At 37.8% G+C, this 12,819-nt stretch overlaps 1 protein-coding gene across 2 annotated transcripts in view; it reads left to right on the top strand.

Annotated features, from left to right (window-relative positions):
• CDC14A (cell division cycle 14A) overlaps positions 1-12,819 on the top strand; it is a 234,694-nt gene that overhangs the window by 46,722 nt on the left and 175,153 nt on the right. For both annotated transcript variants that reach the window (XM_020999923.2, XM_020999913.2), the window contains exon 4: positions 4,521-4,613. In XM_020999923.2, coding sequence (XP_020855582.1) covers positions 4,521-4,613 — 93 coding nt within the window. The remainder of the gene's footprint in view (positions 1-4,520; positions 4,614-12,819) is intronic.

Genomic DNA, 12,819 nt, shown 5'->3' with positions numbered 1-12,819 from the left:
ATCGCAGACAGGTCTTTGTGGAGTGGTGGTCCCATTTTATTGCTTTTCTAATGATTTTACCTGAAAGGTTGGTTTTGGAGGATGGCATATTTGACAGTCATTTGCAGTTTGAGGAACTATTAATGTCACTTAAAGGAAAATGCCATCAGCTGTTGAGAATAGGGTTAGAGGGCTGACCAAAGGAGAGTTAAAATATTCTATTTAAAAAATTCATTATTTAAAATAATCTCTTGAGACCTACTTGGGAAAAAAAAGCTGCCCCTCCCCCAACACCTTCAAAGATCTGTTGAAGTGTTCCTTCCTCTTATACAGCTTGAAACCCCTCTCTGCCTCAGTATACCCACCTTCTGGTGGTGAGTTTGTTTGAATTTCATTAGGCTATATCTCATCAATATGCCTTACAACCTGTCCTCAAAGTCTTTCCAGAACTGTATTCTGCTGACTTAGCACCAAAGTCATCACTTCCGTGCCAAGATGAGGCAGGGGTGTTGGGATGTCCCACATATGTGTAATATTTAGAATTTGACAAAAGCAGAATGTGATTGGGCCTGTTTATTTTTAATTTTCCTTACAACAGAGCCATAGGTTGAGTGGAAAACTAAATGATGCTCCCTGAGGAAATAACTTTCTGTGGAAGGGTGGAGTATCATTGAATACAGTGATTCCCAATGCTGGTTTTTTAATGCCTGTACTCAGGGGTGTGCTGGTAAATGTTTAACAGTGGGATCTCTGGTAAAAAATATGCATGACACTTTTAAGTTTAGTCTGCATCGTTCACATTTTTTTCTCCAGCACTTTATTAAGTCTGTGCTCTGGATAATCAGTGAACTCCCTGATTCATAATGTTTGCTGATTGATTTCCTTAGTAAACAAATATTTGCAATGAAAATTTAATCATAAGTTTTTAGAGCTGGTCCCAGCACACCCCTGTCTATAGTTATCTTGAAGTATTCAACATTTTATTATACACGTTTCTTTCATAAAATTTGGTGCCTAATATGTGTTTGCAGGAATGAATAGAGTGCTTGCCATAGGGCAATTTTAGGAAGAAGGAGGATGTCATAAAGCCAGTAAGCAGATTTGTATGTAATTTTAGTCTAATCTGGATGTTTACTAGAACTCCTATTTAGTGAATGGAGCCTATTCCTTTTTCTGTGTTCCATCACATATTATTCCTTATTCCCTGGTTTTCTATTCAGATGCACTCATTCTTAAATCTGTATTCTGGTGGAAGTTTATGCAGTTTAAAATAAATGGTAATGCATGTTGCAGAGAGTTCTAGAACCTTGGCATTTATCTTTTATCATCCTGATCAAATAACAAGCATAAACAACTTGCTTGTGCCATCGTAGCTTTAAAACTATGTTAGACCAGGGTCTAACCAATCTGACCCTTTTGTAGACTGGTGAAGCCCATGGAACCCTTCTCTGAATAAGGTTTTTAAATGCATAAAACAAAATAGGAAACCAATGATATTGAAAATGCCGGTATTAGAGGCAGCTAGGTGGTGAAGTGGATAGAGTACCAGCCCTGGAGTCAGGAAGACCTAAGTTCAAATTCAGCCTCAGATACATAACATTTTAAAGCTGTGTCTCTGGGCAAGTCACTTAACCCTAATTGCCTTGCCAAACAAAATACAAGTATTAAAATATTTACAAAACAAAGTTCATGGAATCAGGTTAGGAACCATTTCATTGGTTCATTTATAGAAACTTGATATGATTCTTGGTTTCAAGGGTTCATTTGTCGGAAGTGGAGACTTTTTTGAAGGGGATTAAAATATGAGATCATGTGCCTTATTGCAATTTTATAGCTATGAATAAAAACATAAACCATATTTCTTTTTTGTACAGCCAATGAATGTTTTCAAGAATATCCCAATCCTGAAAAAGCTGGAGGTAAACACTTAGTGGTCATGGCTGATAATGGGAAACCCTGTAATCACTTTATTGCTTTTGCAGTGAGATGGCCGATGTTTGCACTGTGGCTGCCATTTCTTTGCCTAGTATAGTACAGCCCCCAGCAAGAGAATGATGCCTCACCTCATGTTTGTGCTTTGATCTACTTCATCTTACTACCATGATAAGGCAAACGTTGCTTGTTAAAGGGAGTGAATAGACCTTGTTCTTTTTTAACAAAGAACAAATAGATTTTACATACAGGCAGCATTTTGGGTTTCTTTTGCTCAAAAAGTTTGACACAGTTTAACAATAAACAAAATACTCCAAATGACTTTAAGGTTGTATTTTCAGCATGGCAAACAGTTTTTATAACAGAGATCATATAAGCTATCCTGGACTTAAAATTAGATTTCAAGCTTGATTTTTGCAATTTTGGCTTTCCTTTTAATTGCATCCCTTGCTATTAATGGGGAAAAGGATTTCACAAACTTTCATTTTGGTTGTTGAATGTTTAAATAATACGCAGTCTTCAGAGCTTCAAAGCTGTTCCAAATGCCAAGCCCAGCATGCTTTTGTGTAAGGCACCATCAAGTTACCCATGGCCAATCTCAGCTATTTGTTGTGTTTACTGGGTGTGTGTTAGTATTCAGGTTATTTTAACTAAGTTCATATAGTCAGTTTTTCAGAGGGAGTCATTAGGACTAGAGCACCATTTCTCCTTTTTTACCAAACTCGTTCATTTTTGAGTTGGGAAATATCTCTCATGGATATTCTTGATTTAATTTGTGTTGGCTCCCCTCCCCCAAGGAGAATGTCAACTTCTTGAATACAGCAACTGTTTTTGTTTTGTTTTGTTGTTTTATTTTGTCTTTGTATCTCTAGTGTCTACCACAGTTTGAGTGTAGGAGGCATTTAATACATGCTCATTTCAACTTTTTGTGCCTTGAAGTATATATATATGCCGTGTTCCATATTTGCTTTAATTTTCATATAGTGATAAAAGCTTGCAGTTAGAAAATTGCTATAGATGTGACAGTGGGAAGGCAACAATAAATGCCCCCGCTATCCACTATTTCTCTACCATGTTCAGTGTACCACTGATTGCAGTAATTGTAATGAATGAATCACTTCACCAAATCAATACTCGATCTATTTGAAGAAGCTGTTCCTTGTGTACAAGCTTTTTATGTTTCTTTTCTTCACCTAATATGTCTAGTACAGTATTTTATACTCCTTTGGGATACAAATGCTGTCTGTATAACAGATCTACCTTAGCACTTATTTTAGTTGTAGTACGTTGTTTTCTTATTTCTTTAGTGTCTCTGCTGCTGTTGTTGTTGTTATGGTTTTTCTTCAGAAAATTTCTTTCTTTTCCCTCTTTTTCCCACCTTTTTCTTCTTCATTTGACATATTTCTTGCTGTTTTGAGGTGATAGGGAGGGCAATATAATATGTAAACTAGATAGCCAACACAGGATAATTTGAGATTGAAGAGAACATTAACAATAGGAGGGATACATTTTAATTTTTAAAATTTCAGAGTGGTTTCTGTGAGCAGGTTTCACTATTTAAATTGTATATTCAAAAGAGTTTGGATTAATGTTTTGACTTTATGGAATTAAAATAGATTTATGTGATTTGTCATACTTCTTAATTAATTGGTAACCAACAATATTCTTCATTTTAGGCATAAATACAGCAACCTTTTGTTTGGTTTATGTGAATATTATACCAAGTTGTATAATCAGCACATTCATTTTGAGGTTTCATTTTTTTCCCCTCCCAACAGCTTCTTTTGTAGATAATATAAAAAGACTAGAGTATTGATCACTGAATGGTAGATAGAAAAGATTAGACTTGGTAATCTGTCTGCCATATGGCAGTTTTGAAGAGAAAAAAATAGGTTAGGTTTCAACTTTCTGTTTGAACCTTTTCTATATTTTCTACGGTTCCCTCCTGGGTAACAATCTTTCCCTCTCCCTCTCTTTAACAATCTCTCCCTCTTCCTCTCCCTCTCTTTATTTATGTCTGATACACATACTATACTTAAAAAAAGTTATTTCTGTATCGGTTTTAGGTCCCCTTCTTGATCATAAGCCCCATGAGGGTAGGGACTGTGTTTTATTTATCTTTGTGTCTCATCTACTGCCTTGAATACATGAAACAGTAAGTGTTGGTTTTGTTTTCTATGTACAAGGTACAGGTGAAACTGACTGATTTTGAAAGAGATTAGGAGTAGAATTAGAAAGGGATTAGCAATGATTTTTAAATTAGAAATATTTTGGAGAAAAGAGACACATGAAAATACCTCCTGCCTACTATAAATCCCTATAATTTAATTATTTTTCATGGTAAGATGTTCGTTATTATGATAACTATCTATATAGGGGGAGATATGCTATGAAAAGTGAGAATGAGTAGATTCACAAAGTAGGCATATAATCTGAATGTCCCATGGATGAACATTGTTCACAATTATCCACGTTCAAAAGCTGGTAATCAAGGCATTCTTTGCAAATGTGAGAGGAATTTAGATTTTGACTTTGGGTCATATGTGTTCTTTTGATGTTTAGATATTGTGATAATATAGTTACAATAACATGTTTTTTCCTCTGTCCAGTCATACAGTTTATCAAGAAAGAAAATAGTGCATTACACCAGCTTTGATCAACGAAAGCGAGCAAATGCAGCATTTTTAATAGGTTCTTATGCGGTAAGTAGATTTTTTTAAAAAAAATCATGAGTGTCATGTATATACATTTGTGCATAAAACTTATCTTTCTGTTGAATAAAACAAGGCTCACTCTTAAACTGTTGGGCAATAGGTATGGTGTGTGAAATGTGATACTACAGGGTGTTTTGGAGTAAGGTTGGAAAGCAGCATGGATTATAGTAAGGTGACATACTCTCTGCACTTTATTCTAGAAGCTAGTGAGATCACATTGGAAAAACTGCTTGCAGTTTGTGTTCCACTGAGATAATGGTGTCTTAGAAAAAGCAGTAGGAGAGAGCCAGGATAGTCTATTCAAGAGGTCTTTCAGGACTTTTGAGGACTGGCAGCCATAACTGTATTCTTTTGCTGATGGCTTTCTTAAGAGTTCATGAGCACTGAGAAGAGTAGAAATCACGAATCTAGCCTAATCTAGGTAGGATTATATGTGTGTGTGTGTGTTTGTGTGTGTGTGTGTGTGTGTGTGTGTGTGTGTGTGTGTGTGTGAGAGAGAGAGAGAGAGAGAGAGAGAGAGAGAGAGAGAGACAGAGAAACAGAGATAAGAGAAAGAAAGAGTAGGGAGAGGGTGGGAGGGAGGGAGAGAGAATAGAGAAAGAAAGAGAGTGGGGGGGAGAGAGAGAGATTAAATTTGGAGCTAAGTCTCTAATTTTTTTTTTTTTTAGGTTTTAGCAAATATTTTAGAAAGACCAAAAATCGTTTTTCTGATCTGGTGATATGTAGACTATTTTTCTACATTCATGACAGCTATTATAAGGATAAGGATATATGGTATGTGTATGTGATGTCCATGTACTGTATATGTTGCTTTAAAGTAGCACTTGACAAATTTGCTTTTGATCTAGGAGTCAGCCCTAGAATTTAGGGGCACAATGAACACAGGTGGCATGTTGCCAGTGGTTCTCAACCTTAGATTAAGACTCACATTAGGGTCACTGAGCATCTATGGAAGGATCTTGAAGGATATGCAGAAGAGTTCAATGAGAGATCTCAACATAGTAGACAAAGTATTTCAGGGATCATATGTGGTTACTATCAGGGTATGTAAGTGGTGGCTAGTGACTATCCCTCTAACTCCTGTATTTGCACAGTTCACCCTAGGGTAATGATGGTTAAGATCCCGGCATGGTTCATTGTGGGTGCACTTGGGCACTCCTGCACTGGCAGTGTTTCAGGCAGCTGTCTTTGAAAGAAGAAAAGAAATGGATCAAAAATCAAAATGCTTTAACTAGCCTTGTCTTTGTCCTAACACATGATACTTCATCCCTTGTTTTTGTGTCTTTTCTTTAATAAAATTAAATTCCTTTTTTTTTATTCTTTCCCTTCCTATTTCCCCATTAGAAAAAAAGAAAAAACAAAACCCTCATAGCAAATATGCATAATTAAATGAAACAAATTGCTGACTTGATATACATGTACATACACAAATATGTATGCATATCTGTGTCAGTGTCCATCCCCTGTCTGTCGAGAGATGTTTAGCCCAATCCCCGTGCCTTTGTACTGACTGTCCCTCGTGCCTGGGATGCATCCCTCTCTTCCTTCAGGATGTAGCTCAAGCCCCATTTCTTCATGAAGCCTGTACTCAGCCCTTCAGCTGTTGGTGCTCTCCTTTAAAACTACCTTGTATTTAACTACATTGTTTTTATCCTCTTTTTATTGATCCTGTTCATTCGTGTAGGCAACTTCTAGGGGAGGAATGCAGGTTGGGACCTTCCCTGCACTTTAGTGGCCCAGACTATTTCCTTAGAGCACCTGGAAATTAATTATCTTGCCCAGGGTCACACAGCTCATGTGTATAAGAGGTGGAGCTTGAACCCATCTTTCTAGTTTTGAGGCTGGCTCTTTATCTGTTAGGTGACATTGCCTTTCTTTGGTGACGTGGAGCCATCTTTTGTCAAGCCTTGGTTTAATGGCAATAGGAAAAGAGCTACTCTGTCAAACCATTATCCTTAGGATATTAGTTTATACTTTTCTTTAGACAGGGTGCCCACTGTTGGTATAGGACATTTTTAGGAAGTGACTTTGAGTAGGCCAGAGTTGGGGAACCTGTGGCCCTTTGACAAATCTGAACAAATTGGTTCTGTGAAGTTTGAATTCAGTCACAGGGCCTCACTTGAAGACCCAGAGGGTCGAAGATTCCCCACCCCTGGAGTAGGCTGAGGGAAGGGAGAACCTACAACCTGCAATTAAACACTGTCACATCAAGCTGAAAGCCCTAACGAAAAAGGCCCTAGAGTGTAAGCCCGAATAGTAGGAAACTGACTGCCACATTTCTGGAGGGTCTCAGCCTGTTTAACTCTTAAGAACTGATGACTTAGAATGAGAAGGAAATAAGAGCAATCTCTACTTACCATCTCTCCATTTCCAGTTCACCTACCCTCTCCTTGGTCTTTTTCTGTCTTTTGTGGCTGTATGAAGTTTTCTTGAATCAAAACCCGCTTCACATTTTTCTGTTCCTGTTATTGTACGACAGACAACGTAAGGACTGGCCTAGGACACAGGCCTAATCCCAGCTCAACTACTTATTATCTGTGTAACCCTAGGTAAACCTTTTTAACTTCTCTGAGTCTTAGTTTCCTCATCTGTAAGAGGAGAATAGTGTAGATAGAAATTTGCACTTTAAGGACAGTGTTCTGGTTTTAGCATTCCATTAGCTTGTTTTTTTTCCCCCTTTAAAACCAGATGCAATTCTGCCTGTTGTCATGATGAGTTAGTGAGATGGTGGTAGGTTGAGTTAATCTAAACCAAGCACAATGCTTGCTTTTGATTCTACATTTGTAATTACTACTCATTTGAATTTGGATAATTGATACTTTGCTTATACGATATGACAGTCTTCCGCCTGTCATAATGTCAGGGTTTGAACCACATGTAGATGATCTGCTCTTTCCTCTTGGGTTTTAGTGATGATTTGTGATTAGCATGTTGTCCTTGGTCTCCTGTGCAAGGCTTTATCTTGCTTTAGTGTAGTTTTTAGAGATGTCCTTTCTTGGGAAGAGAGGGGAAAGTGTCTTAGCTTGGAGACCCTTCCCCTGAGTCTAAGGTAAGCTACTGATAGAATCATTCATGAGGTCCTTAAAAATAGGAATTATTTCACATTTTTGTCTTTGTTATCTCCACTGCCTTGCACAGGTCCGTCACATAGTAGGTGCTTAATAAATGATTGTTGGTTAATTGATTGAGTTAGTGTCTGGGTTCCAAAGACTGGTGAGGCTGACATCAAGAGCAGTTCATCTCCCCTTTTCCCCATTTATCTTTCCCACAGTTATTCACTTTGTTTAATGGAGGAAGTTTTCCACCATGTTTCAGAGAACTCTTGATTTCCATGAGGCATTTCTAGGAATCCTTTAAAAGAAAGTATGGTAGGTAAATTTAAATTTGCCTATTTACCGCCAGAATCCTTAGACCTTGCTGTAATAATACAGTAGGGGTTGGGGCTATTTCAGATATGGAAAGGTTCTAATTCCTTAAGAGATTCACAAAACCTTCTGGTCTGATGGAAGAAGCCTAGCATAATGGCCTATTTGAATATTATTTACATATATCTGAAAAGCTGTGTTTAAAGTGAGTCTTTGGGGCAGCTAGGTGGCTCAGTGGATAGAGCACCAGCCCTGAAGTCAGGAGGACCTGAGTTCAAATCCAGCCTCAGACCAAACACTTGACACTTATTAGCTGTGTGACCCTGGGCAAGTCACTTAACCCCAATTGCTTAAAAAAAAAATAATAAAATAAAGTGAGTCTTTAATGAATCTTTATCCAGTTGACTCATTTTAAAAAATGGCTATCACCTTTTTTTAAGGTCAGATTGATTTTTGAATATATTCCTATCCCTTTCCCTCTCCATGTAACTGTCCCTGGTAACAAAGAATAAAAAAAAAACCTTGACAAGTATTTATTTATTTCCAATTTCAAAAATATTTTTATTTGAAGTTTTCAGTTCCAAATTCTATTCTTCTCTCCCCTCCCCCCACCCTGATACAGTAAGCTGTCAGATATCTAGGCTATATGTGTACAATTATGTAAACTATTTCCTTATTATTAGCAAGTATTTATTAAATGTTTGCTATATACTAGGTCCCGTATTAACTGTTGGGAATATAGTGAAAGGTGAAAGTACATCCTCACCCTCAAGAAGGTTACATTATAATGAGGGAGACAAGATGCAAACAAGGTGGCTGTAAGATAGAGAATAGATGGAAGATGTGAGCACAGTTGGAAGCTGGAGAGTGGCTAAGGAAAGAGGAAATGGTTGGGATAATATCTGCCCTGACCCTCTTAGGATCGACTGAGATAAACAAATGGCTTTGAAGACTAAGCAACTGTACAAATATCAGTATAATAATAGATCCAGCTGAAACTCAGAAAACAGAGATCAGATATATGAGGACTATCTTATATGCAAATAGAATTGCTGTTCAGCTGTATTCAACATAAAACACACATTTTTGAAAGTATAAAACTTAGCTGTGCTAAAGCAGGACTTATTTGCCAGTAAGGACCCAGAGAGATCCAGGTTTGAGCCTTGACTCTTCCATAGTTTGTGACTTTGATGAAGTCAAAAGTCTCTTCTTTTTTAACTTTTTTTTTTTAAGGCATTTGGGGTTAAGTGACTTGCCCAGAGTCACACAGCTTAGTAAGTATCAAGTGTTTGGTCTGATTTGAACTCAGGTCCTCCTGACTTCAGGGCTGGTGCTCTATCCACTGTGCCACCTAGCTGCCCCCCCAAATCTCTTCTTTTGATGTGATTCATGACCTCCGTGTGCATCTGTTCTTTTATCTCTAAGTTCTCCTCTAGACCTTATTCTTTTCAATCATTTTCTCAGTTACTTGGATGAAAAAAAATAGAAGACATGCTTTTCAAATTTGTGGATAATATAAAACGTAGGGGGATAGCCAAATACATTAGTTGACAGAATCAGGATGCAGAATGATATCAGCGGGCTAGAATGAGGAATTAAATTTAACTTGAGTTGAGATAATTAACATGTAAAATCATCATGAAGGGAACAGCATTCCATGTAAAAAGGACTAGACCTTTCTCATTTGTAAAATGAAATGGCTGGACTAGATTGGACTGAGCCCTCTTAGTTCCTAATCTTGTTCTCTTTTGATTACTGTCTTCAAGTACTGGAATGGCTGTCATGTGGAAAAATGAATAGGTTTAGGATCATGATATCATACGTAGATTTAGAGCTTGAAGGTACCTCAGAAGTCATGAAGTCCACCCTCCCTCCTCATTTTACAGATGGAGAAACTGAGACCTAGAGAGCTTAAGTGAATTGCCCAGGATTTCACTGGTAACAAGTGGCTGGGCCAGGATGTGGACCTAGTTCTCTTGATGTCAAATCCAGTGATAGTGCTTACTTTTAATTTCAGAAGTGGAAGATAGAGGAGCAAAGTGGGGAAAGGGGGAGTTGTAAAGGAGAAAAATTTAGGATTGGGCTAAAGAAAAACTTCCTGACACTTAGAGCTGCCTGAAAGGATAATAGGATGACAGGAGCTAGTGGAATATCTCTCACTGGTTGTCTTCAAGAAACGGTTGGATGACCACTTGTTTATGTTGTTAAGGGAGATTTTTTTTCCCCCCAAGGGAGTATGTTTGAAATTTTGTGATTATGTGACAGCTGTCCAGAAAATCCAAATAATAATAACAGCAAGAGCTTCTGTTTCTTTAAGATTCGACCGTGTAGGCAAGGAGTGTATTATTATTTCCATTTTACAGAAGGGGGAATCAAGGCTTAGAAAGATTGAGTGACATGTTCAGGGTCACAAAACAGCTGTCAGTTGCTGGAGCTAGGACTCACATCTGGATCTTATGGTTTTAAGTCTAGCGTTTTTCCTATTATATCCAGCTTCCTCAGAATTAACTTCTTATTTGGAAAAGAAAACTGAGACTTCTTGGTGGGAGGATGACTCTCTCAAGGTCACACAGTTAGAAGTGACAGAACCCCAGGTCACCTGTTACCAGAGATTTTGTGTAGGAGATTTATCTTCTGATATGATTTAGACCTCTGTAGTCCCTTCAAACTCTTGAGATTCTGTGGGTTTTAATTGACTGCAGACTCAATATGGATATGATTGGGGAGGGGACAAAAAACTCCCTATTACAGTTTTAGGCCAAACTTATAAAAAGTCCAGTGACATGAGAGTCCCTTCATATATTGCATTGGTCATGGTACATGGGTGAATACTATTCTGGGTGCTGCATTTTAGAAGGGATGCTGGCAGACTGAAAACAGGTGTGTGAGAATATGTCAGGATAATGAGGAGAATGGATGCCATGCCACATAATTATCAGATGGAAGAACTGAGGATGTTTAGCAGAGAGAAAAGTAAACTTGTTGGAGGGTGGGGTACAGGCATGATAATGATCTTCAGCTATTTAAAAGAGGGCCTTATGGGAAGAAGAATGGTTTGACTTGTCATGTGGAAGAGCCTTGGATCCACAAGGCTCACCAAAGGGCCCCATGTGGTGGAAGTTGTAGGGAGGAAGATTTCAGTTAAACTATACAAGCATTGGATCTGTCTGAAAACTGTAAATACTGCTGCAGCTGATAGCGAGCTACTCGTCATCAAAACTATTGAGGCAAAGGTTGGATGTTGTGTCACTGATGTGGTAGAGGAGAAGATTTATCCATCAGCTGGAGGGTTGAATTGAATAGTCTCTGAGTTGCCTGTATTTAAAAAAGCCACAAATCTTTCAGCCAAAGAAACATGTACATTGTGGAGAGGTGAAACAAAAAGCAGAATGAGATGTCAAGAGCACCGCTGGTTACAAAGGGAATTTAATCTCTTGTCTTTTGTATTTGAATCATAAAAACTACTGCTTATGTCATCCGGCAGCATTTTCTGTTCCTCTTTATTGGTATTTTGGTATATTTGTATATTTTCTACTCTTTGGTTGTGAGAGAGGGAGGGAAGAAGAAACAAGGGAAGAAGAGAGAAAAGAGAGAAGAGAGAGAGCAAGAGAGATTAGTTTAAGGTGGATAGTGGAAGGAAAATGATTCCCCCCATTTTCTATTAAAAAAGATTATTTGATAACTAAAAATGCTTTTGTGGGATTTGTATTTACCCTTTCTTGTCTTTAAATAGGTCAGGCTGGTTTTTTTATTCTCCAGGTTCCTGTTTGGCAGCTCCAAAAGAGGTCAGGTGCTCACCTATTGTAGAGCTGAAGGCTTTCTCTTCCCTGTCCCAGAACCCTCTGCTATTTTTCCCAAGCTATTGGAGAGGCTCAATTTGGGGTCTTGGTTCCTACACTTACTAGCTGTATGGTCCTGGGCAAATCCCTTTTCCTCTCTGAGTCTGTTTTTTTCCTCAATTGTGAAAATGAGGATAATAGTACTTATTTACCTACCTCAAAGGGTTGCTGTGAGCAAAGGGCTTTGTTAAACCTTACATCTCTATAAAATGTGAGCTGCTGCTATTAGGCTTTTTTCCCTTTAGATTTGCTTAAGCACTTTAGTTTGTACCTCATAGAGAACAGATCAGATTTTCAGCTCAATATTCTCTCTAGAACATTAGCCATTTATTTTTCAGTTATTGTTATTATGTCTTTAAAACACATCATTCAAACTTTGTTTTTTCGTATCACCTAGTGCCCTTCCCTATACTTAATAAAAGCCCGTTGAATTGAATTGGATATATTGATGCTTATATAATTAAATAGTACATATGCCTGCTCAAACTCACTTATAAATATGAAATACATTATTGGGGGTCACTCAGCATGTGTAAATTTTGCTGGTGGAGAATCTTGGCTTCTGGAGTAAAAGGTCATTTTCACGAATATGTTGTACTGATGAAGAATATTTGTTTGGAGCTTCATCGGTAGGATTGGAATAATTTGTCATGAAAATCTTTTATATAGTTTAGCATGTGACATCTTTTCACAAAATGTCACTGTAAATCATGCCTATATTCTTCACAGTCAAAATAATCTCTTGCGTAGACCTCTGCACAGTGTCAAAAGCCTTGAACGAAAAAAGACGTGTCTGGGTTGTATGTAAAGATGCATTAAGATTGTATAAGGAAAGAGCTAGGGCTGTTATTTTATAAGAAGCAAAATTGGTGCTTCTACATTAAGAGCTCCACTTCTCTCTTCAGTTTTAAACTTAAAAAGACCAGAATTTTGTTAGCATGGGTGGTCCTTCCACTGATGCACATCATAACCTCTCTCCATGTGCCTTAG

Source organism: Phascolarctos cinereus, unplaced genomic scaffold, assembly GCF_003287225.1.
Source record: "Phascolarctos cinereus isolate Bilbo 61053 unplaced genomic scaffold, phaCin_HiC Scaffold_5;HRSCAF=322, whole genome shotgun sequence".
In the NCBI taxonomy this organism is placed as follows: Eukaryota; Metazoa; Chordata; class Mammalia; order Diprotodontia; family Phascolarctidae; genus Phascolarctos; species Phascolarctos cinereus.
The sequence above is the reverse complement of the archived record's forward strand: the minus strand, read 5'-3'. Positions and strand labels throughout refer to the sequence as shown.